General features: G+C 36.7%; 1 protein-coding gene across 1 annotated transcript in view; it reads left to right on the top strand.

The window, feature by feature from the left end:
- LOC150088284 (aminopeptidase N-like) overlaps nucleotides 1–22,776 on the top strand; it is a 488,751-nt gene that overhangs the window by 195,771 nt on the left and 270,204 nt on the right. Inside the window, exon 4 of the mRNA XM_090369447.1 lies at nucleotides 11,617–11,737. Coding sequence (XP_090225573.1) covers nucleotides 11,617–11,737 — 121 coding nt within the window. The remainder of the gene's footprint in view (nucleotides 1–11,616; nucleotides 11,738–22,776) is intronic.

The following is a 22,776-nucleotide window of genomic DNA, read 5'->3' as shown; positions in this document are numbered from 1 at the left end:
AAATACTTCAGGCAGTATAGAAATTGTCCATCAAAGATAGAACATTTATCACAATTATAAAACACTCAGAAATAAATTGACAGGTATAATAAGAAAACAAAAAAAAACACTTATTATAATCAACTTTTTATGGATAAGCAGATAACTCAAAAGGATGAATGGAACATTATAAATAACCTGTTAAGAACAAGGAAGAAAAAATCAAGGGTAAATCAAATTAAAACACTATTAGAGGAGGTTTCTGGTACAAACAAACAATATGAGGCTGCAAATAGGTTTGCCAAAGTTGTATTAGATCTCAACAGATATGATATACATAATTGCCAACATTCCTTTACTCAACAAGATAGCCTTTCTCAGATAATGAACTCATGTGCAGTCTTAGCTCCACAATACACTGAGATCCTGAAGATTATAGAACAGTTGAAGAACAAGAAATCTGTTGGACTGGACTGTATTACAGTAACCAAAGTAAAGAGAAATAAAGAACAGTTCTCTGTTCTCTTGGTGGAGCTTATAGCACGGATGTTAGAGTCAGGAAGCTATCCTACAAATTTACTTTCATTTAAGATAATTCCTATATATAAAAAGGGACCGCCTGATGATTTTTACAATTATAGACCAATAACAATACAGTAGGTTATAAATAAGATAATAGAAAATTATATATTGGCTCATATAAGCAAATATTTACATCGATATGGACTGTTGAACAACTCTCTATTCTCATATCAGAAGGGCAAGAGCACACAGACATTATTAGAGAATTTAGTAGCCTCTTTTAATTTACATTTAAACAACAATAACTTCATAATGATTTTATTTAAAGGTTTTACCAAAGAATATGAATTCATTGATATACCATTATTGAAACAGAAATTACTGAAATATGGAATAAGGGGAAGAATCAATCAACTCTTAGCATCTTATTTAACCAAAAGAAAAATAACAGTTGAAGTAGAAAAAACAAAGGGAAAATCATATAATGTAAAGAGAGGAGTACCTCAGGGTACACATGCAGGGCCAATCATGTTCAACATCTATATAAATGACATATTCGAAGTAATAAAGAACTCCTTTATAAAAATCTATGCAGATGATATAATCTTATATACAATAGGAAAGAACATGACAAAAATGGCAGTAGACTTACAGCAGGACGTAATCCATTTACAAAATTGGTTGCATGATAATAAATTAGCACTCAGCTTTGAAAAAACAAAATTCATGGTAATTAGACCTCCTCATCAAACCGTGGACATACATCCGTCTATTAAATTACATAAACATGAAAGCCTACATGATCAGAATTTCCAGAATTGCAAATGTCTAACTGTGGAAGAAGTTTCAAATCACAGTGATCTTGGGTTATGGATTGACTACAGTAGAAGTTATTTTGAAAATCGTACAGTTTCGATTATTTCTGGGTCTAACTCCGTCTCCCCTCTGTCACTCACCAGGGGCTACCCCCAGGGCTCTGTTCTTGGACCATTGGTCTGGAACATTGTTCTTGACGAATGGCTCTTTAAAACTATTCCTTCTACTTCCAAATTGGCTTATGCGGACGATCTCACCCTGCTGATCCAGGGCAATTCCCGTGCTTCTCTTGAAAGTACTGCCAATTTAGTCATGTAAGATTTCTCTCAATGGTCCACCGTAAATAGATTATCCGTATCCTCCACGAAAACAAAAATGATGCTGGTTAAAGGGTTCGCTTAATATTTCATGGCCACCTGTTGTAAAACAAATCACTGTCCATGGTTTCTTCTCCAAAATTATTTTGTCTGATCATTGCTAGTAAACTTACGTTTACTAAACACTTGGAACATCTCTCAGAGAAAGTCAAAAAAACTTACCTTCTCACTTCTGTGTCTCTCTAAACAATATTGGGGTCTTAATCCTCGCTATCTACGGTTATATTACAAAGCTGTGTTTCTACCAATTTGTACCGATGACGCGGCTGCCTCGTTCTGGCATGTTAAGAAGGTTTCAGTCCAGACTAAACTTCATAGCATGCAATGTACGATGCTTTTAGCAATGTGCAGAACATGTAGGACTGTGTCTACTCCTGCCTTACAGGTCCTTAACGGCTGTATGCCTCTCAATCTCTTTCTTCTGTACCGAGGCCTGTGCTTCTACATCAGGCACGCTTCCCTGTGACCTTCCTGAGTATTACTGTCAATATCGCTGTGGATCCCAAGGCAGAGAAAACACGCTGTTGGAATCTTTTCATGCAGCGTTGGCAAGTCAGATGGTCCGCTACCTCTAAGGGTCTTGTTACGTTCAAATTCATCCCTAACATCAAGTTTGCCACGATTGAGTCCACTCAGAAATGGTTTCACACTGGTCTGTACATCTCTACTTACTCTCTGTCATGGCTCCCTTAATGCCAAACTATCAACTTTCAATCTTACTGAATCACCTCTCTGTTCTTGTGGTGCCGCAGAAGACTGGGAACATATTTTATACCACTGCCATCAATACCTAGATCTTCGACAAAACCTTCTTCCCTCCACGAGTATCACTGTCCCAAGAACCTGTAGTGGGGGTATGGGCCTGCTCCACTGATTTAAGGGTCATCTTCTCTGTGGACCCTTTATATCTGTCTTTCTCCGCGGTTTCAGTCTCCCCACCCCTCTCTCTAACTTATAATTACTAGTGTCCGAATCATTGTTAAATTGCTTGAGCCCTACACCCCAAAACTTAATAACATCAATTCGCATAAATAGTACTTCTTTTGGCTGATCCCTATCTATAACGGTTTGTTTTTTTTAGGTCTTTGCCACTGAAATCTTAGGAAATTAGGTGGCAGGACCTGCCAGAGTAAATAACTATAATACTGGTGTACCTGGTCTGCCTCCACTGGGCAGAGTGTGGACAACGTTGGGTCTGATTAGGAGCCCAACTTCTAAATGACCAGAGGAACAACGGTACACGACACTATACATGTACAAAATCCATACACTTTTAAACCTCTGGCAGTGACAGTGTTCTGTTTCACACCCACAATGTATAGCACACAGAGATGGGGGAAACCCCTGGTGCCGTTTGACCCTAAACACACTCTACACTCTATCCTCGGAAATGAGCCGGACTTCCTCAGCACCAGAGAAAATTTCCAGTCTCTGCAACGATTTGCTCGTCATGTTTTTGATCGCCGGAGATGCTTTCTCACTCAACTACGGAATACCTCCTAGCCTTCCTAGTGGGTACTCCTGCTGGCACTGGCCTTTGGTCAGTGCGGGATTATATATATATATATATATATATAAATGCACTATTTTTTATTTATTTTATTATTTTTTTTTATTTAATTTTTTTTTTTTTTTTTTTTTCACTTTTTACTTTTATTTATTTTTTACCTGGGTTTGGGCTGCCCGAGGGACGGGGTTTTATTATTTAGGTTTTATTATTTACTTACTTATTTTTTTATTTTATTTTTATAATATATATATATATATATATATATATATATATATTTATTTTTTTTTATTTTTTTTTTTTGCTCTGATATTAGAGCAGTAAAAGCTGGTAAAGCAGAGAGTTCCGAGGGCGGCCACGGTACATGCGTAGTTGTGGCCTACCTCCCCGTGGTGTAGACGGACACTGGGCAGGCTTTCCAGGTGATCGCCTGCCTAGTGATAAAACAGCCAGAAACAGCAACAAACAACAACAACAACACACACACACACACACACACACACACACACACTGCACGAACATATTACACGCATTTCTGGCTTTTTACAGTACTCTGTAATGATCACAGCGTAAAAAGGCGGAGTTGAACTCACGTTCAGGTGCCGTCCTACATAAATACCACATGTTTACATGGTGTATAGCCGATTTCCACTTAATAAACTTGTAAGTGATTTTTTTCTTCTTCTTGCCAAACCGATGCTATTCCAGTTTTTCAGCCAAATCGATGATATTCCAATTCACATTAATAAATCACATAAATTTAAATTTAAAAAAAAAAAGCGTTGTGGCAGAATTGATCTGGGGAAATTCACATTCAGCCAATGATAATAATTGTTGGAATACTCTGCCGTCTAATTTGGCTAATGTGAGAATAAATTTAAAGTAAGGTGTGAATAAATCATTGTAAAGAGTTGAAATGAAATTAGATTTTTTAAATTCCACTGTCAAAATCAGAAGAGAGTAAATGACAGTAAATTATCCTTCCTCTTTAAGAAATTCCACTCCCCCTTTTAAATCGGATAACTCCAGAATTTAAGTGACATTCTGGCTAAAATTTTACAGTGAGAAGCAAAAATAGCCTGCTGATTAAAATAACGCAAGAAAATTATTAAACTCATGCACCAAAAGTATATTCTTTGCTCTTCAGTAGCCTGATGGTATCAGGCTGCTCAAGAGTAGAGAAAGTGTTCGCGAAATGCTCGGTTCGGTCGAAGATCCCAGTCTAATTGCAAAACTTGTCCAGGATCGAACTGCTCCAGGGATAATCTAGGTAGCTTCCACCAACTCTGGAGACTTCCGAAGTTTTTCAATAAACTTAATACATTGTGCATGTCAGGGCATATCACCTTTCTGTCGGTAGCTGTGAGCAAATTGAGTTTATCACTTAATGCATCGATCAAATGTGATGGAGGCATTTCGCCAGGCTGCCCTGGTATCGCACTGCTCTAAATAAAAAGCACCACTCTAATGGAGAAGTATATTGCTTTTTATTTAAAGTAAATACCATTACCAAATTTTTCGATCCTTTTGAAGTTAATGTGGACGAACTTACTGGTTAAAGAAGTAATGCAGGACCATCTAGACAGAAATGCAATTATGCGGCAGTCACAGCATGGATTTTTTGTGGGATCAATATTGTCTGATCAATCTGATTGGATACTATAGCGCAGTAAAAAAAGGAACTTGATATAAAAATAAATTTGATGCCATATACTGTATTTGGAGTTCAGGAAATATTTTCATGCTGTTGCTCATTAAAGACATTGCACAAACTGGAGCAATGTGACATTAAAGGAAAGTTACTGGTATGGATAAAGTTATGGTTAAGTGAGAGAAGACAGAGAGTGGTTATTAATGTATACTGCGCTCCATGGACTAATGTTATTAGTGCTCATGGTTCAGTGCTCGGTCCACTGTTATTTTCTATATTTATTAATAATATTGAGGAAGGCATATCAGGCTTAATATACTGTATAAGTTTTCAGATAATACAAAGGTTGGCAGTGTGGTTAATGACATTAAACAAGGTATGCTACTGTAATAAGATCTAGAAAAAATAAGCAGATCCACTGAGAAATGGCAGTTGAAATTTAACGTTGACAAATCCAAAGTACTGCATATGAGTATCAGTAAGACCGGATTAAATTACCACCTACGTTGCACTACACTCATGGCAATGGAAAATTAAAAAAGACCTGGGGGGTAATTGTGCAGTCACACATGAAGTTCTCTCAGCAATGCGGATAGGCAGCCAGGACATCTTATGGAGTTTTGTGAATGATGTACAGCAGGGGTGTCGATATTGATCGAGTGGTTTATCAATATCGACCAGTCCATCGCGAAGTAAGTTTTGGCTGCTCGCCAGTAAAAATTACAATTTGATCTTACTGTATTCTCAATTTTACTATATCTGGAAATATTCCTGTAGTATTCTGTTTATACTGTCTATATACCTTCCGTGTGTTTGATATGTCGTTTATTAAGGATTAACTCAATCCTCCGTCATTTTGGATAATTATTACCCTTTGTTACCGATAGATCGCTCATGACAAAAGAACAGGGATTGTCATTTGCGTCATGCGAAGTAGTGAAACATTACAATTCCCTTAGCTCTTCTTTCCATTACGATTCCGTTGACTACGTGAGAGTGTGCTTCGGTACGTCGTAATTTTAACTTTTTTTAAAATTTTTATTAATTAATTTTACTGTAGTGTATAATTTGTAATATAAATTATATTTTATAGTGTGATCCCATGAATACCAAAAATACGAAGAATGCAGTACTTTTTTGTAATGATCAATAACAAATATGTTTTGTTTGTTTTTTTTATTTGCAATGACATTTCATTATCAAAAAGAATAAATCTGGAAAGGCATTTTAAAACGATGAAAACAATTATGTAGTTAAGCATCCACGTGATAGTGAATTACGTGTCTAAAATCATAGAACTGGTAAGATACCTTTCCGCTCAGCATTAAACTTTTACAAAGTATACATCGAAGTCAAAAGCAGCTACAGTTGCGCCTTACTGAGTGAGTTATGTTCTTTTAAAAAAATACGAAATCTTTTAGTGATGGATTAGTATTTAAAGACGCATTTTTAGAGGCAGCAGTTTCTTTATTTTATGACTTTAAAAATAAGGCAGAAATAAGTTCTGCCATCAGTGACATGCAATTGTCTCGTAAAATGGCGACACGGCGAGTGGATGAAATAAGTTCCGATGTAATAATGAAATATATTGAAAACCGTACTCCATTTTCTATGAAAGCAGAAGAATCTACAGATATAAAATATGTATCCCAGTTTATCATTTTTACTCGATGGTTGTAAAATTTTTCCACCAAGGAAAAATTTCTAACAGTTATTGCTCTGATAGGTAGCTACAACTCTAACTCGAGGTGAGGATATGTTTAACAGTTTTAAGAACTTTTCCAACGGCATTCATTTACCTATTTTTTTAATAACGCACATTTTAAAAATGACGATGACTTTCCAGATTTTTCTTTACTGCTATTTCATTATTCACTAGCAAGCCTTATGTACTAAAATACTGAATATGAAATATATGATGGATATAGCGTTTAAGATTGCTAACTCGATTCGAGCAAAAGTCTTCAGAGACGACTTTCAAATTGCAAATGGAAGAAAGTGATAATTTTGAGCACACTGAACTACTGATGCATGCAGATGTCAGATGGTTATGTAGAAGAAAATTCTTGCAAAGATTTAGAGACTTGCTTCATGAAATCAAGTTGTTCCTTGTCGCGAGAGGTGATGATTACAAGCGATTGGATGATGATGATGACTTAGCTTTTAGATTTAGCGTTTTTAACGGACATTATAGAATGAATTAAACTGAATGAACTGAATGAATTAAACCTCGATTTAAAAGGCAAGGATAAATTGATCTTCCATATGACAAGTTCCATAAATGCCATTAAGCAAAATTTAAATCGACTTATTTCCAAACTTGAGGACAATAACTTAATTGAATATCCAAACATGAGGCCACAATTCAAAATTTCAGCTATTACTAATTATGTCAATAATAGATACATAGAACAAACTAAAAATGTGGTTTTTGAGTCTGAGAGACGTTTTGAAGATTTCATCAAACTTGAAAGTGTGATTTTACTTATGTCTTATCTGTTCAACATAAGAATATAAGTAGATACAAGTAGAAAAGACTGCAGAAAAACATCTTTGTTTAAAATGGATAATCTTTCACTTAAGACACAAAAATAATCGCACAAAATCATATCTACATTATATCAAGTGCTCACGAGAAAAATTTTTGGATATACCGTATTTCCCCATGTATAAGACGCACCTTAATTTTGGGGCCCGAAATTTGAAAAAAAAATGTATTATATAAAGTTATTGAACTCAAGTTTTATTCATCATAAAATTCATACAACTCATCACTGTAAAAACTCCCATCCATTAGCTTGTCCTCATCTGTGTCTGATGACGAATCAGTGTCTTCATATATTGCCTCGTCCTCAGTTCCATCTATGGCATTTGAAATGCCACACTTCTTAAATGACTTGACAACGATCTCAACCTTGATATTATCCCAGGATCTTTTCATCCAGGTACAAACTTCTCCTATAGTTGGTTTCTTCACTCTTCCTGCTGGTGTCAAATTGTCCCCAGAAGACTTCATCCATTGATTCCATTCGTCTCTCATGGCAGCTTTAAAGGGTTTGTTAATGCTGACATCAAGTGGTTGGAGCTGGGATGTCAAGCCTCCAGGTATGACGGCAAGTTTTGTTTTTTGCTCTGCAGCAATCTTCTTTGTATTTTTTGTTGTGTGCCCTGAACTGATCAAGTACCAATAGGGCAGGTTTGCGTAAGAGCCCAACTGGTCTCCTGCTCCAAATTTTCTCAAACCAGATCTTCATCTCATCCTGATCCATCCAACCCTTGTCATGAACGTGGACAATTACTTTTCGAGAAATGTCTTCTTTTGGCATTGTTTTGCGTTTGAAAATCAGCATAGGAAGCAGTTTGGTTCCGTCGGCACAACAAGCTAGAACAACTGTATAATGGCTCTTTTCATGTCCACTTGTCTTCACAGTTAGTTTTCACCCCCTTCTTATCAACAGTTCTGTTACTTGGGACATCAAATTGAAGGGGGACTTTGTCCATATTCGCAATCTGTCCCAACTCAAACTGATGTGTCATCCGACATTGAATGACAAAACGATTAAATTCAAGGACCTTCTGATCATAGCTTTCAGGCATCTTTTGGGCAAGTCTGGTGCGTGTACGCATGCTTAGTCCATTCCGTTTCATGAACCTGAAGCACCAATTGTGTCCTCCTTTGAAATCAGTACTTTCTTTTTCATCAGTAATTCTTCTTGCCTCATGCTGAACCATCTTTGTGGACACAGGAATTCGAATTGCCCTTTACTCCTCAATCCATATCTTCAATTCCCTCTCTAAATCAGGCCATTTTGCTGACTTGCCTCTAATGGCCTTCTTCTGCCGTGGCGTTTTCAGTAGGGTTTCTTCTTCTTCTTCCCGTAGCCAGTCTCGGATTGTTTTCTCAGTTGGAGGAGGACCAAACTTACGTTCAGCAGCACGATTTCCATTCACTTTTGCAAACTGGATCACTTTTAACTTGAATTCAGCACTGTACGAAAATCTTTTCTGAGCCATTTCTGGGCAGAACGTGGCAAAACGTAACCTAATATACCGGTAAAAAGTGCGAAACAATGAGCGCAAAAACAAGCGCGAAAAAACGGGAAATGCAAGTAAAAAAATTCTACAACCAATATATAAGACGCACCCAGTTTTTAGATCCCAATTTTTTCGAAAAAAGGTGCGTCTTATACATGGGGAAATACGATATTTATCAGAAGATAAGTATCCTAATTTTGGAAAATGCGCTGAAAATTTAATTTGTGTTTCGGGTCGATGTATTTATGCGAGTTAGAATTTTCACAGATGAAAATGATAACATCAAGATACCGAGCCGTTTTGACGCGAGCATTTGAATTCAAGTCTAAATATTTTTCTCAGCAGTTACACACCATGCTTCAAAGAAATTGTAGATGAAATGCAGTGCAGAACATCAAATCCTAAATCTAAAGAAGACAATGGAACTTCTTCAAATTTTTAAATGTTTTTATTATATTTGAATACGTAATTTTTTGTAATAAAACAATATACTAGTACTATATTTTTACATTTCATATTTGTAGTTTTTTATCTTTACGATAAAAAAAATATTGCTCAATAAACGAGCTATAAAAAAGTAGATCGCAGTTTAGGAATACATCAACAAAATACTGTAGATCTTTTTGTAAATTCTAGTGGACACACCTAATGTGCAGGAACTTTTCTAGCAGGGATAAGCAGGTAATTATCCCACTGTACAAGAAAATGGTTAGGCCGCATCTTGAGTACAGCATATAAGTATGGAGGCCTTATTTTAGGAAGGATGTAGATCTGTTGGAACGGGTGCTGAGAAGAGCAGAGAGACTGGTGAGGGAAATAAAAGGATAGGCTCTTACCAGGAGAGGCTTCACTTCTGAAAATTGCAGCGTCTAGAGACTAGGCACGTGCGAGGAGATCTGATGGAGATGTTTAGAGCTTAGAATGGATTGATTAAATTCAATGCTGATGGCATTCTTCCTCTTGCTCAGACTACGCATATGAAGGGGCATAAATTCGAATTAAGGAAGGATGTTTGCAGGATAGATGTGCGGAGATTTGCCTTCAGCTAGCGAGTGGTTGGAACAAACTTCCATTTTTGCTGTGGAGGTGGGTGGTTTGAATAATTTCAAGGAAGAACTAGATAAATGATTGGAGGGGATGGACAGGAATTTTTTCCCCCTTCGGCAATGCTTTATAAACTTACTTTCTTGCATATCCATATGCCACTACTAATACTAACACACAACCTCAATTTAAGTTCGGTTCACAAGTCTACCGAGACCTAGGTTCCGATCATTTTTTTTTTTTTTTTTTTGGATCCCATCAGTGGGCAGGTAGGTATTCTGAGCAAGTCTGAGGGAGTCTATAGGCTGTAATTCTAAAAATAATTCGAACGGTACTAGATATTATAAAAAAAAGAAAAAAAGTCTCTAATTTTTTGGCCAATTAGTGTATATAATATCTGTATAATTCAATATAGTTGCTTAAACTGTATCGTGAATATATCTCTTGACTAGTCTATTCGTAGACTTGGACATCCCTGCTAATGTTGTCGAACTCACAACATTAAGTTTTGAAACCCGGGTCTATGTAGCGGCATGCACTTTAAATAAAAAGCAGTATAATTCTCTATTGGATTAGTGATTTTTATTTAGAGTGGTGCAATACTAACTGGTTTCAAAGTCTCCATGATATGAGATCGATGCAAACCCAAGTTGCTCACAAAAAAGGGCCTATGCTCGACATATACAATGACTTTTATATAGCTTTCGTTGTTAAGGCGTTTTCTCTGAACTTAATTATGCTTAATTCTATTAGATATTAAATGTTTAAGCAACTATATTGAATTATACAGATATTATATACACTAACTGGCCAAGAAATTAGAGACTTTTTTCTTTTTTTTTATATCTAGTACCGTTCGAATTACTTTTCTAATTACTAATTACGAGCCTATAGACTCGCTCAGACTTGCTCAGACTGGCGGCTTAGCGAGTTTATAGTCTGAAGAAGTGTTGTCTGTAGGTTTCACCATTCTTCATTCGGAATATCATTAGTCTTCCATTAGGATATTCGTAAGATGCATTCTTCAACAAGTTATTTGTCAGGTGCTGTATTGTGATCGATAGAGAAGCTGAATTATCCTTTCCATCTAGATATTCTCAATTGGATTCAGATCTGGAAAATTAGGTTGGCAAAACTTGATATTGGAAATCTTGAGAATGGTCCTCGACCTGCTATTCTGAAGTATAATTCACTTTAAATTCGTGCGGTGTCGAACTTGGAGTACCGACTTTCTTACGGATTTCTTCCTTTTAGATCTGCATTCTCTTTTTGTCTCTTCCATTCATTGTATACTTTTGAAGTTGTTGATTTCAAAACACCAATGATTTCCTTTATTTTCTCAATTGTGGCTCCTGCTAAGCGTTCTTCAACAATATCTTTCTAAAAATCGGAAAGATCATCTGTTTTCCTCGTGACTGGATCGACTAAGAAGCTCAGCAAAGCGTACTCTGTTTATCTGATACAAGGAACTTGTGATCATGCCATGTGACAACTTACATTTGCATTTAGTTATCTGTTTAGACGTTTAGTTATCTGTTGAAGCCAGTTGCAAAAATGTTTTTTAACTTTCTGGCCATAACACATTGCAAAATCATTAATGGAAAATTCTGTAAATGTTAGTTATGAATGCAACCATCCCTAGCTAACCTGTGCTAATTTAAAATAAAAAAAATTGCAATTTTTAGTTCAAAGTGTGGGCTCGCCCAGAAGCAATCGGCACAGCAGAATATGCTCTAAGCATTGGCCCTAAAATTCTTGAGTTTTATGGAAGATTCTTTGACATTCCTTATCCACTCCCAAAAACAGGTAAGTCGAATTATTTTACTTTTAATTGTAGTATTTGTTTATGATAAAACTGTTTTTTATGCCTACTCTCGATTATCAAACACGTGGGTTTATAATACTGTAATGTAATAACCAACAAGGAAAGTAACTTGTGTTGTGCGTTATAAAAATAATATTACGGTCATTCTTGTTTTATTTCTATGTACTTTAACTTTTTCCAATTACTGTACAATGAAATGCACTCTATATGAGTGTTTCTCAACTTTTTTTGTAGCCCGACTCACCTAAGCTGAAAAACAAATCTGCGATCCATCATTGCAGATGTTATATTTACAGACAGAAGAATTCATTGTTTTGGTTCCTCTCTGTTTTATGTAAACTAAGTGTAAGTATAATTAACAGAAAGTACTTATCCATTAATACACGTTACATTTTAATCGATCATTTTCTCATGTATAAATTATAAATACAATTTATGAAAGAGAGCTTATCTATTATTACACATTATGTGTTATATTTTATTTTTAATGCAATCTTTGTGCTTTTTAAAAACACAAAAAATGCTAACAAATGCACATCTTTCTGCGCCCCGCTACTCTACTCTCTCCTTTTGTTTTGTTCTCCATCCATTGTTACTTCATTTTCCTTTTCTGTCGATTCAACACTCATCTGCTGGGTGGGATTTAAATTGGCAGAATTCGTGCGCCTCTAGCTGTGGTGGTGTAATAGGAATGTTTTGCCTCCTTATGGCAGGGGCGGTGAGCCGTCAATTGCAGTTTTCGCAGCTATCTGTGTTAAGAGGCCAAGAAACAACATATTTGAACACCACACTGCGAAACACAATACTATTGAGAGCGATTGGCTTTGCGGAGAAAAAGCATCACACATAAGACACATGGCGGATTTGTAAGTGGATATCTCAAGAACCTCCTTACCCTACAGAGAGAAAAAAAATTCCCGGAATTGGGCTCTTGTACCGACGAGTGAGCTCATAAAGGCGACATTGTAAGGGCGCTTGATTTTTTTGATCCAGAGATCGTTTTATCTATTTATTTATTATTTTTTCCCTTTTCTATGCTTATGAATAACATCGTATGAAGACGCGCTAAAAATATACATAACAATTTTATTTTCGCTTAAAATAGATACATATGCATAAAATCAGTAACCATATCTGCTTAGATGATATGATGAAATGTAACATGTTTCAGCATAATGCTCTACATTTCTCTTTATAAAGATCACAATTGATTGATTAATCAGGCTGTTGTTTCGATGTAATGTAACACTGTATTTAGGGCATTTTTAATGGTAGCATGAGAATTTTTCGGCCCTTGATTTGAGTCAGTCTCTCTCTCTTCTTCGTTTTTAAATCCATCTATATATCAAGGAGTGTGTTATTTCTGTTTCCTCCTTTCATTTTTTCAACAAAACTTTTGAAATATGATCTTCTTCACTTCAAGAAAAAAAAAATGTGGCGACGATTTGTCAGTAAACTTTCTTGAATCCATTATTGTGTGTCATTTTATTGTAAATCTTATGAGGAAGCTTCAATTCGCATGAAGTCGGTTAGCATTACTTACAAGTTACTGCAAATGCATCCGATCTGCTCGCAGATAACTACTAAATAGTTATAAGATTGGCATCATTATGTATATCTCATATTGTGAATACCTTCACAACGAGTTGCCATGATATTGCACTACCTGGAATAAATTACTATGTACTTGAACCATCTTCACCATTATTCGAGGTAGTGCAATGTCATGGTAACTCGTTGTGAAGGTATTCACAATATCAGATATACATAATGATGCCAATCTTAAAACTATTTAGTAGTTAGTTGCGAGCAGATCTGATGCATTTTCACTAACTTGTAAGCATGTTAACTCACTACGCAACTTGAGGCTTTTGCCATAAACTGCGATGCATTTAGCATTAGCATTAGTAGAGTGTAGAGTGAGTGTGTTTAGTGTCAAACGGCACCAGGGGTTTCCCCTATCCCCGAGTAGTATACATTGTGGGTGTAAAACAGAACACTGTCAATGCCAGAGGTTTAAAAGTGTATGGATTTTGTACATGTGTAGTGTCGTGCATCGTTGTTCCTCTGGTCATTTAGCCGTTGGGCTCCTAATGGGACCCAACTTTGTCCACACTCTGCCCAGTGGAGGCAGACCAGGTACACCAGTATTATAGTTATTTACTCTGGCAGATCCTGGCACCTAATTTCCTCAGGTTTCAATGGCTAGTACAAAAAAAAAAAAAAAAAACCGTTATAGATAGGGGTCAGCCAAAAGAAGTACTATTTATGCGAATTGATGTTATTAAGTTTTTGGGTGTAGGGCTCAAGCAATTTAGAGATGATTCGGACACTAGTAGTTGTAAGTTAGAGAGAGAGAGAGAGAGAGAGAGAGAGAGAGAGAGAGAGAGAGAGAGAGAGAGAGAGAGAGACTGAAGGCTGGGGAGAAAAGATAGAGATTAAGGGGTCCATAGAGAGGATGACCCCCAAATCAGTGGAACAGGCCCAGGCCCCACCAGAGGGAAAATAGGGGCGACGAGGGGAAAGACCAGGTTTCACCTCTCCCTCCCGCCCGGGGAGTGGAAGCAAAGGGCCACGCAAGGGAGCGTGGCTAGGAAGGCCTAATGGCAACATCTGAGCTGTGCTGGTGGTTGTGTCACTCCTGGGATGAACCAAGGAAGGAGTTGTATGGCACTATTCCCACGGAGGTTTACGGTTGAGGTAAACTTCGTTTCCTGGCAAAAAGGTCTTGGGAAAACTTGGAAAAGGCGCGGTAGTTTTGCTCGTGTTTCAGAAGATGGTTTTCTTGATCCTGCGGAAGGTAATGAATCTGTGTAATGAGAATGCGTCGGAGATCTTCGTAAAGCGGGCAGTGGTACATAAGGTAGTCCCAGGTTTCCTGGGATCCACAGTTAAACAAAGGTTTATCTGTTATATGGAAGGAAGTCAGTTTTGCACGAATGGAACTGTGCCCTGTGAGAAGGAAGGTGGTTTGTAGGCCCGGAGAGAACCATGTCAGGTATTTGGGATAAACTGTTTGAACATGACGAAGACTTCCAGGTATTGCTCTGGCCTCCAAATTCCGCAGATATCAATCCCATTGAGCATCTGTGGTTTGTGTTGGAACAGCAACTCCGATCTGCGGCGTCTCAACCACGGACCTTACAGGAGTTAAAGGATCTGCTGGTTACGAGTTGGTACCAGATACCACAAGACACATTTAAAAATTTTGTAGCGTTTAAAAATCTTGCCTCGCCGGGTGCGAGCTGTTTTAGCTGCACGTGAAGGTTCAATCATCATATTAGGTAGATGATCATAATGTTTTGGCTCATCGGTGTATACTAACATTGTAACAACTGTACAATAATACTAACTATACAAAAAAGCATAATTGTATATATATATATATATATATATATATATATATATACATGAAAAATAAAATTTATAACACAGGATGATCCTGTTTGATCCATTGGATCCTAACAATGGCAAAAACTACAATACTGTGGTCTATATCACTAATTATTCATTAATACACAATAAATACACAATGTACACTATTCGATGTACAGTAACATCCTAAAAGAAGCAAAACCTACTGAATTAATCACCTGGGTTAAGTAGAAGCAAAATAAACAACACTCTGATTTTGAACTCTAGGAAATCATTGACGAACAATATAAACACAGTGTACAGTAACATCCAAGAAGAGACAAACCTACCAAGTTTGATCACAACTATTCAATAGTTTACAATATATACAGCAATTACTCAAAATTATTGAATGATATATACAATATATAGATAATGTACAGTATTATCTTAGAGGGAGCAAACCTACAGTCTTTATCAGCTGAGTGAACTTAACGTCTTCCACGGTTAAAGTTAGAAGAGCAAGAACACCTTCCGTCTTCCAATTTATGAAAAGTCTGTAAGATCCAGCCATCAAAAAAGTTAAATAAACGTTCACTTTAATTATCTAGGACCATACAAGAATCCAGTAAGTTCAATCAAATATAATATCAATCACATTACTGTGTTAGTGAAGGTTCTACCAGCAAAGGTATTAAAGATTGCAAAAATGTTCTGCGATTGAACCGCAGTCGTTTTATTCTGGTGAGAGAAATTTTCAACGCTAATTTCTAAATCTAATCGAGGATCACTGTACGAGGGGCAATTAAATAACACGTGATCAGCAGTTTCTTCAATGCCACAATGACATAGGGTTGTCGATGATAACCCAAGCTTAAACAATCTGCTGTTGAGGCAATCATGTTCAGTAAGTAAAAACATGCCAGATAAGCTGGGCGAAAGCCAAAGAGAGTCACTTTTATAAAATTCCGTAACAACTGGGAATTCTTCCCAATTGTTAAGGAACTTTATTATGTTAAGTTGGTTCTGTAACCAACACCTGGTTACAGAACCAAATTCAGTCGAATTCCAATTTTGTTGCTAATTAGATACACTCTTCTTGTACTCTTTTTTTTCTCTTGGGTCCAGTTGGCACCTAAATCTAGATGAATCTCACCAATCGAAGCAGGGATACTTTACAAATCTGTACTGCACTTCGTAGTGAACAGGGAGATTAGCTAATAGGACTTTAAAAGCAACCATAGAAGTTGTCCTACAAACCCTGGGCATAAGTAATAATGCTGCCCATTATTGGGCATAAGTAATAATAGTGATAGCTACCTTGTCCACACGATAGCTCCAAGCTCCTACACCATATGTAATTACTGCCAAAAAGACAGTTATAATAGAGTCTTAACGTATGTCCTTTTAATCCCCAGTTCTGTTTAGTAATTTGTTTAAGTTTAGCCAATAGGACCTTGCACTTATCTTTTACATATTTGACATGAGGAATAAAACTTCTATGATCATCATCAGTAGGATGCCAAGTATGATCATCAGTAGGATGCCAAGGAAATCATTGAGGGGCCTTTGTGTCCCAACAAGTGTGACAAATACCTGGATATGACTGAATAAACCATTGATGGGACTTCGTCTCCCAAACGTGACCTTCACCATGACCTCCACATCTTCAACTGCAGCAGTTACTTGGACTAAACCACATATAAGAACCTTGCCGCTCAACCATGGTATTTTACAGTAGAAGAATAGCGAATAGACGGATGGCTCCCTGTACTTTATTATGCGAGGACGCTCAGGATATAGTCATAATTTTAACATCTAGTACGTTTTTGTTATTGAGACTTGTAATTTATGAGTTAATATCCAATTTGACAACTCTCTATGAACAAAATTCGCAGTACCTTGTAAATTTTTCCTAGAATATCCGCTGACCAAGATCGTAAGGTCGTCAGCATAAGCAATCATTTCTACGTTCTGAAAACCTTTCAGAGTCACGTGTCCAAACAATATTCCAGCAAAGGGGTCTAAAAATGAACCCCTATGGGAAACCTTTAGTAACAGATCTGGAAATTTCTTCAATACCACATCTGACCAGGCTGGATCAATCAGAAAAGTAGCTTTTCAAGGCATTATACAAGGGAGCAGATACCTGGGCTTCCCAGAACCTCTCCAGGGCACTCTGCTACCAAAAGGTGCCAAAGGCCACAAAGAAACCCGCAAATATGTTGTAGAATTCTGTTCACAATAATCAAGAAGTTGATGAACGGCATTCTGCGTGCTTCCTTAATGTTAACAACGAGCAGTTCAAAGCCAAAGTGGAAACCTACCAAGAAGAGTGGGGAAACGAAATGCTACAGTTCCCCCGCTCTTAGGCAAATGGTCTGAGGAATCCTCCAAAGAAGAATAATGAAGCAGATAGACCAACCCAGAGAAAGAAAACATAAATAAGCAACATCTCGATTTATTTAAACCAACCAAACACGACTCCATGAAATCGAGTGAAGTCGTCAAGGCGGCAGTTGTACAAAAACTAGCAAGCGACTTAAAGAACATCCGTATCAAATCAATAAGAAAAACCAGGAATATAGGAGTAATAGTTGAGATTGCAACACGATACGAAGCCTAAAATACACTAAACAACCCAAAAAAACAGGGGCGTCCTCTTTCCACCCAAGCCTGTTCCCACCCGTGATCAGTTCGCAGGCGGACAGCTCCTGACAGTCATTGGCTGTTGTTTCCAGGGAAGCTCTAGAGGAGCTTCCCTGGAAACAACAGCCAATGAAGCTACAAGAATGGGCCACCATTCAGAAACTTAATCTATATCCGAGAAAACTGCTTCAGTTCTATCCAGAGGAACCCTTCAAATAAGCAGACTGCTGCTGTTTAAAACTGTCTTCATAGCCAACTTCAAAGCAAAATGTAAAAGTAAATAAGAATGACGTGCTACTCCTACTGGGAGACATGAATGCTATTGTATGAATATATAAAAATCCAAAATCACGTAACTTTGGGGAATCTACCAAAAATATAAATAGTTAAACATTAATTGATTTCTCAATAATAATAATTTAAGAATAATGAACACAATATATAAACATAAAGATGCACACAAATTCATGCATTTCAGGAACAAAATCTATTATAGTTACGCCTTGGCCATCAGCAAAGTAGGAAAATTCATACTTGATACAAGAGATTTTAGAGGATATGAAATAGAATCAGACCACTTCTTAACTGTGACTACCTTTAGATTTCTTCCATTATGGCTGAGGCATAAAAAGGAGCTACTGCCTCAAGAACGGCTTTATAAACTGAGCTCCCCAAATGATCCAGAAACACGGAAGAAATACCAACAAGAAATAGATAAGAAATTGAAAAACTATCATGCAAGAGCAAATATAGAAGATAACTGGAGCCACCTTTTCAAAATTCTGGAGGAGTCAGCAGAGATAACACCGGGTGTGATAAAGCGATGGCAGAGAAAAAAGGGATTGCGACAGTGGAAATTAGCACTATCATTCAGGAAAAACAGAATGCATTGCGTGAAAATAGATAGCCACAAAAAACTAGAAATGAAGTTGAATATAAACGTAAAAGAGCCATAGCCAAAACAGAGATAAGGAAAAGACATAGAGATCAATGGAACAATTTTGTCACCAACTTAGAAAAAGACATCAATAAACCACACACGCATTACCATAGTTAGGCGCATTATGGCCTTTGCTGCCCTTCCGCCGTACAAACAAGCCACATACTAGAGCATATAAAGTAACAGGACAAATGGACAATAACATCAAGGAAACTGTTAAAATTAACACAATACGCTTAGATATCGTAGTGCGATACCAATGTGAACATTACGTAACTTCTTTCGGGTGAGAGACATTTGAGGTGTCTTTACTTGGTTTTTCTATAATCCAATTGAGATTACAGATATTTGCGTGAAAATGGTTAAAAACATTTTCACGCAATATTCAGGTGGAACAGTTTTACATAGTTCCACCTGAATATTGTCCAGTACATTCCTGCAATCTGCGGGGAAATAGTTGGCATTTAATTTTTTGCCAATCCTGTCAAAAGCGCAAAACAGCAAACGAGTTCTCTACAGATGGATCTCCGATCCGAGAGACAAGAATCTGCTGTACTGTGTCTGCTTAGCAAATATCCAAAAAAACTTGTAAAATTAATTATATTTTCATTCTTTTTAATTTAATTATTAAACTCTATTATTATTATTATTATTATTATTATTATTATATAAAAATATTAATCCTGTTTAATGATTTATATTAACTTAAAATTAACTATATTGCATTTTTACTTGATGGATAATAAAGTTAAGACAGATTTTCTTAATATATCTTCTGCTTTTTTTTTCCCCTTTGGCGGATTGCGGGTCAGTTTATGAATCTAAATAATGCGGATCGGATCATATTGCGATTGCGGATCGGATGCAGGTTCAAATCGGTGGATTCACGAAGAGAACCTTCGTGAATCCTCTGATTTTGCCCAGGAGCTCTTTGCAAGACGAAGAAACAATCCTATCAACCATCCTAGGAACATACATGCCGATGAATAATCACTGAATAGTGAATAATATACACCAAGCTGCTGATATTGAGACCTACCAATTGTGACAATCACCTGGATGAGTTTAAATACCTTGTTGTGATTAAAACCCGTAAACAAGGCACATACTGAAAACCTCCCATTGTGACAAATACCTGAAATACCTCCAATTGTGACAAATACCTGAAATACCTCCAATTGTCACAAATACCTGAAATACCTCCAATTGTCACAAATACCTGAAATACCTCCAATTGTCACAAATATCCAATTGTGACATGACTAAACAACTGAGGGGTCTTTGTGTTCCAACAAGTGTGACAAATACCTGGACATGACTGACTAAACCATTGATGGGACTTGGTCTCCCAAACGTGACCTTCACCGTGACTTCCACATCTTCAACTGAAGCAGTTACTTGGACTAAACCACAGATAAGAACCTTGCCGCTCAACCATGACAAATACCTGGAGATGACTAAACTACAGAAACTTTGTCTCCTAACCATGACCAGCCTTGAATTGTGACATCTTCAATTGAAACAGTTACTTGGACGTTACTAAACCACAGGAAAGGACCTTGCTTCTCGACCATGACAAACACCTAGACATGACTAAGCTGGTACTCAATAACAAAACAATTGATAATAAACATTATGACTGTTACTGTCTTTTAGATAGACAGAAAATACACACATTCAACCATAGCTGCTAACATTCGGCGTTTCCGTAGCCAGGTGGGCAGGAGCAGCAGTGAATAACATGCCCTTCTTAATTAGACCAGGGTTCGAGCCCGTGTCCACCAAATACGGAGGAGGCGGAAAGGTCAGGGAATGACCACCACATATCCCCCGAGCAATATGGCCTTAGTTGCTAACGCTCCAAATAACAACAACCACTCGTGAGTGAAAATTTTTTTTTTTTTTCTGTGTATAATCGCTCTTTTCTCCCTGCGAGAAACGCAACAGGATAGGTAGGAGGTAAAAGTTATAGCATGGCAAATTTTAAAAATCTCCGTATTGTCCTAGTGACACTGGAAAACTGGTATTCATTAACAAAACAATTGATAAAACATTATGGCTGTTGCTGTCTTTTAGATAGACACAAAATATATAAATTCAACCATGGCTGCAAAACATTCTGTCATCACTAGCGAAATTAATTTTTTTTTAGCATATAATCGCTCTATTCTCGCTGGGAGAAAACACAGGTGCAAGAGTTAGAGCATGTTTTTTCTATTCCATTGAGGAAAGGCATGAGATGAAAGTTAATGTGTGTCTAAGCTTAAAAGTTTCTAGACAGCATTTATAATCTCCACTTTTATGTGTTTAGTGAGTAAAAGAAATTACCCACCCATCACTTGTTCTGTTAAAATCAGAATTAAGGCCACTACCCTTACCATAAATTCTTCGATGCTCTTCCAGAATGTGCTGACGAAGAGACGTAATACTGTTCAAGGGTTGAAAGTTATTTTTCAAACTAAATTTTGAGATGGAATCACACTGGAATATACAAAGAAAACACTAAATTTTTAATATTAGCACATGAAAATTAGAGCAATAAAATGCACTTACTAAATTAAAAATCACTGAACAGCAGTCTTTAGTCTGATTGATGCAGAATATTAAACTCTTGCCAACACACACACACACATATATATATATATCAACCCTGATTTTATTTATTTATTTTTTTTGTTGGTGATGAAGGCAACAGTTTTTGGTACTTTTCGTTCGGCGTTGAGTGTTTTTCCTCGGCTAATCTCCAGCTAAGAGCCAGCAGTCATCAGATAAATAAGATTTTCTGGAATCTTACAACCAAAACATCTTTGGAGATGTGCAGACCCAACCAGTTATCCATGACGTTTATCTGAAGAGGCCCCCCAATTGATTTTCGATCCTGTACTCTCTGAGTGTGTTTCCTCCCTCGCTTGTCTGTAATTGAGAAAGAGCTTCCTAGATATAGACAACTCTGAAGTTTTTTCAGCAAGAGATTTAAAGTTACTGGCAAAACATGTTTTTGTAATGTAGCTCACCCAGAATGAGAACTGCGAAAAAATATACATTCATTAAACTACCTGCAAATATGCACGGTGGCGCTATTGAGTTTTTTTCAAAGTTAACTACAAGTTTATTTGCCTCCAAATATGCATTAAAAATCCATATCACCCAATAATGTTCACTGAATTAGTGGAAAACTTACTGGTCTAAAATTGTGGCTTAAACTATCATACAAATAACTGTTTTTGAGTTATCAAATGTGCAGTTGTTTTCTGTACTGTGCTGTTGTTTTAAAAATGTGTAATGTAAGAATGACTTATTGGATGATAAATGTCAAGAAAAATGCTTTTCTTCATTTGTTTAACATGAAATTAAAACATCGTAGTAGCAGTAAAACCAAATTTACATAAAAGATGTTTATGAACATATTAAGGGCTAGCAGAAAGTTCATAATGCAGTGATCTGAACTGTCACATTCAATATTGCGTTAAAATTTACGTTCGTTAGATTGATAACTCGCAGAATATCGAGTGTTGGAGGTGACATTCTTGATTTTAATAAAAACTGTTAAACGAACACACAACTTAAAAAAGCAAAATATTGTTAATTTTAGAGATGCGCAATAATATTGCTGAGAAAGTAATTTCTTCCACAGGCATGCTGATTTTTGTCGTGAAATGCGAACGACAGCTTTTGTCAAACCGTAAACTTGAACGAAACTCGGGCCAATATTCTTCTAACTTTTCTTTTTACAGAGCACTACTCCATTTTTTCTTGTTCACCCTTCTGTAAACACTTTCTTGTTTAGCCATATAAAAAGCAGTTATTTTTGATTAGTTTTATAACTGATCCTTTTCACCATTTAACAAAGACTAACAAGATACAGTTTTTCTAGTCATCTGAGTTGAACAATCAGGAGATATTGCTCGAAACTTGAATATGTTTGTTTTTTGATAACTTGTCCTTCTCATTCATTTAAACATGTTGGAGGCGTTATTCTCGAATTTAATAAAACTGTTATCAGGTCGAGTGTAGGTGGGGAAAATAGTTAGAAAACCTAATCGATCGGAGTGTATTTTGTCCGTAATGCAGTTCAGA

Source organism: Mastigoproctus giganteus, chromosome 3, assembly GCF_048544385.1.
Source record: "Mastigoproctus giganteus isolate SK-2022 chromosome 3, ASM4854438v1, whole genome shotgun sequence".
Taxonomy (NCBI): Eukaryota; Metazoa; Arthropoda; class Arachnida; order Uropygi; family Thelyphonidae; genus Mastigoproctus; species Mastigoproctus giganteus.
This window is presented reverse-complemented; position numbering and strand designations above follow the sequence as displayed.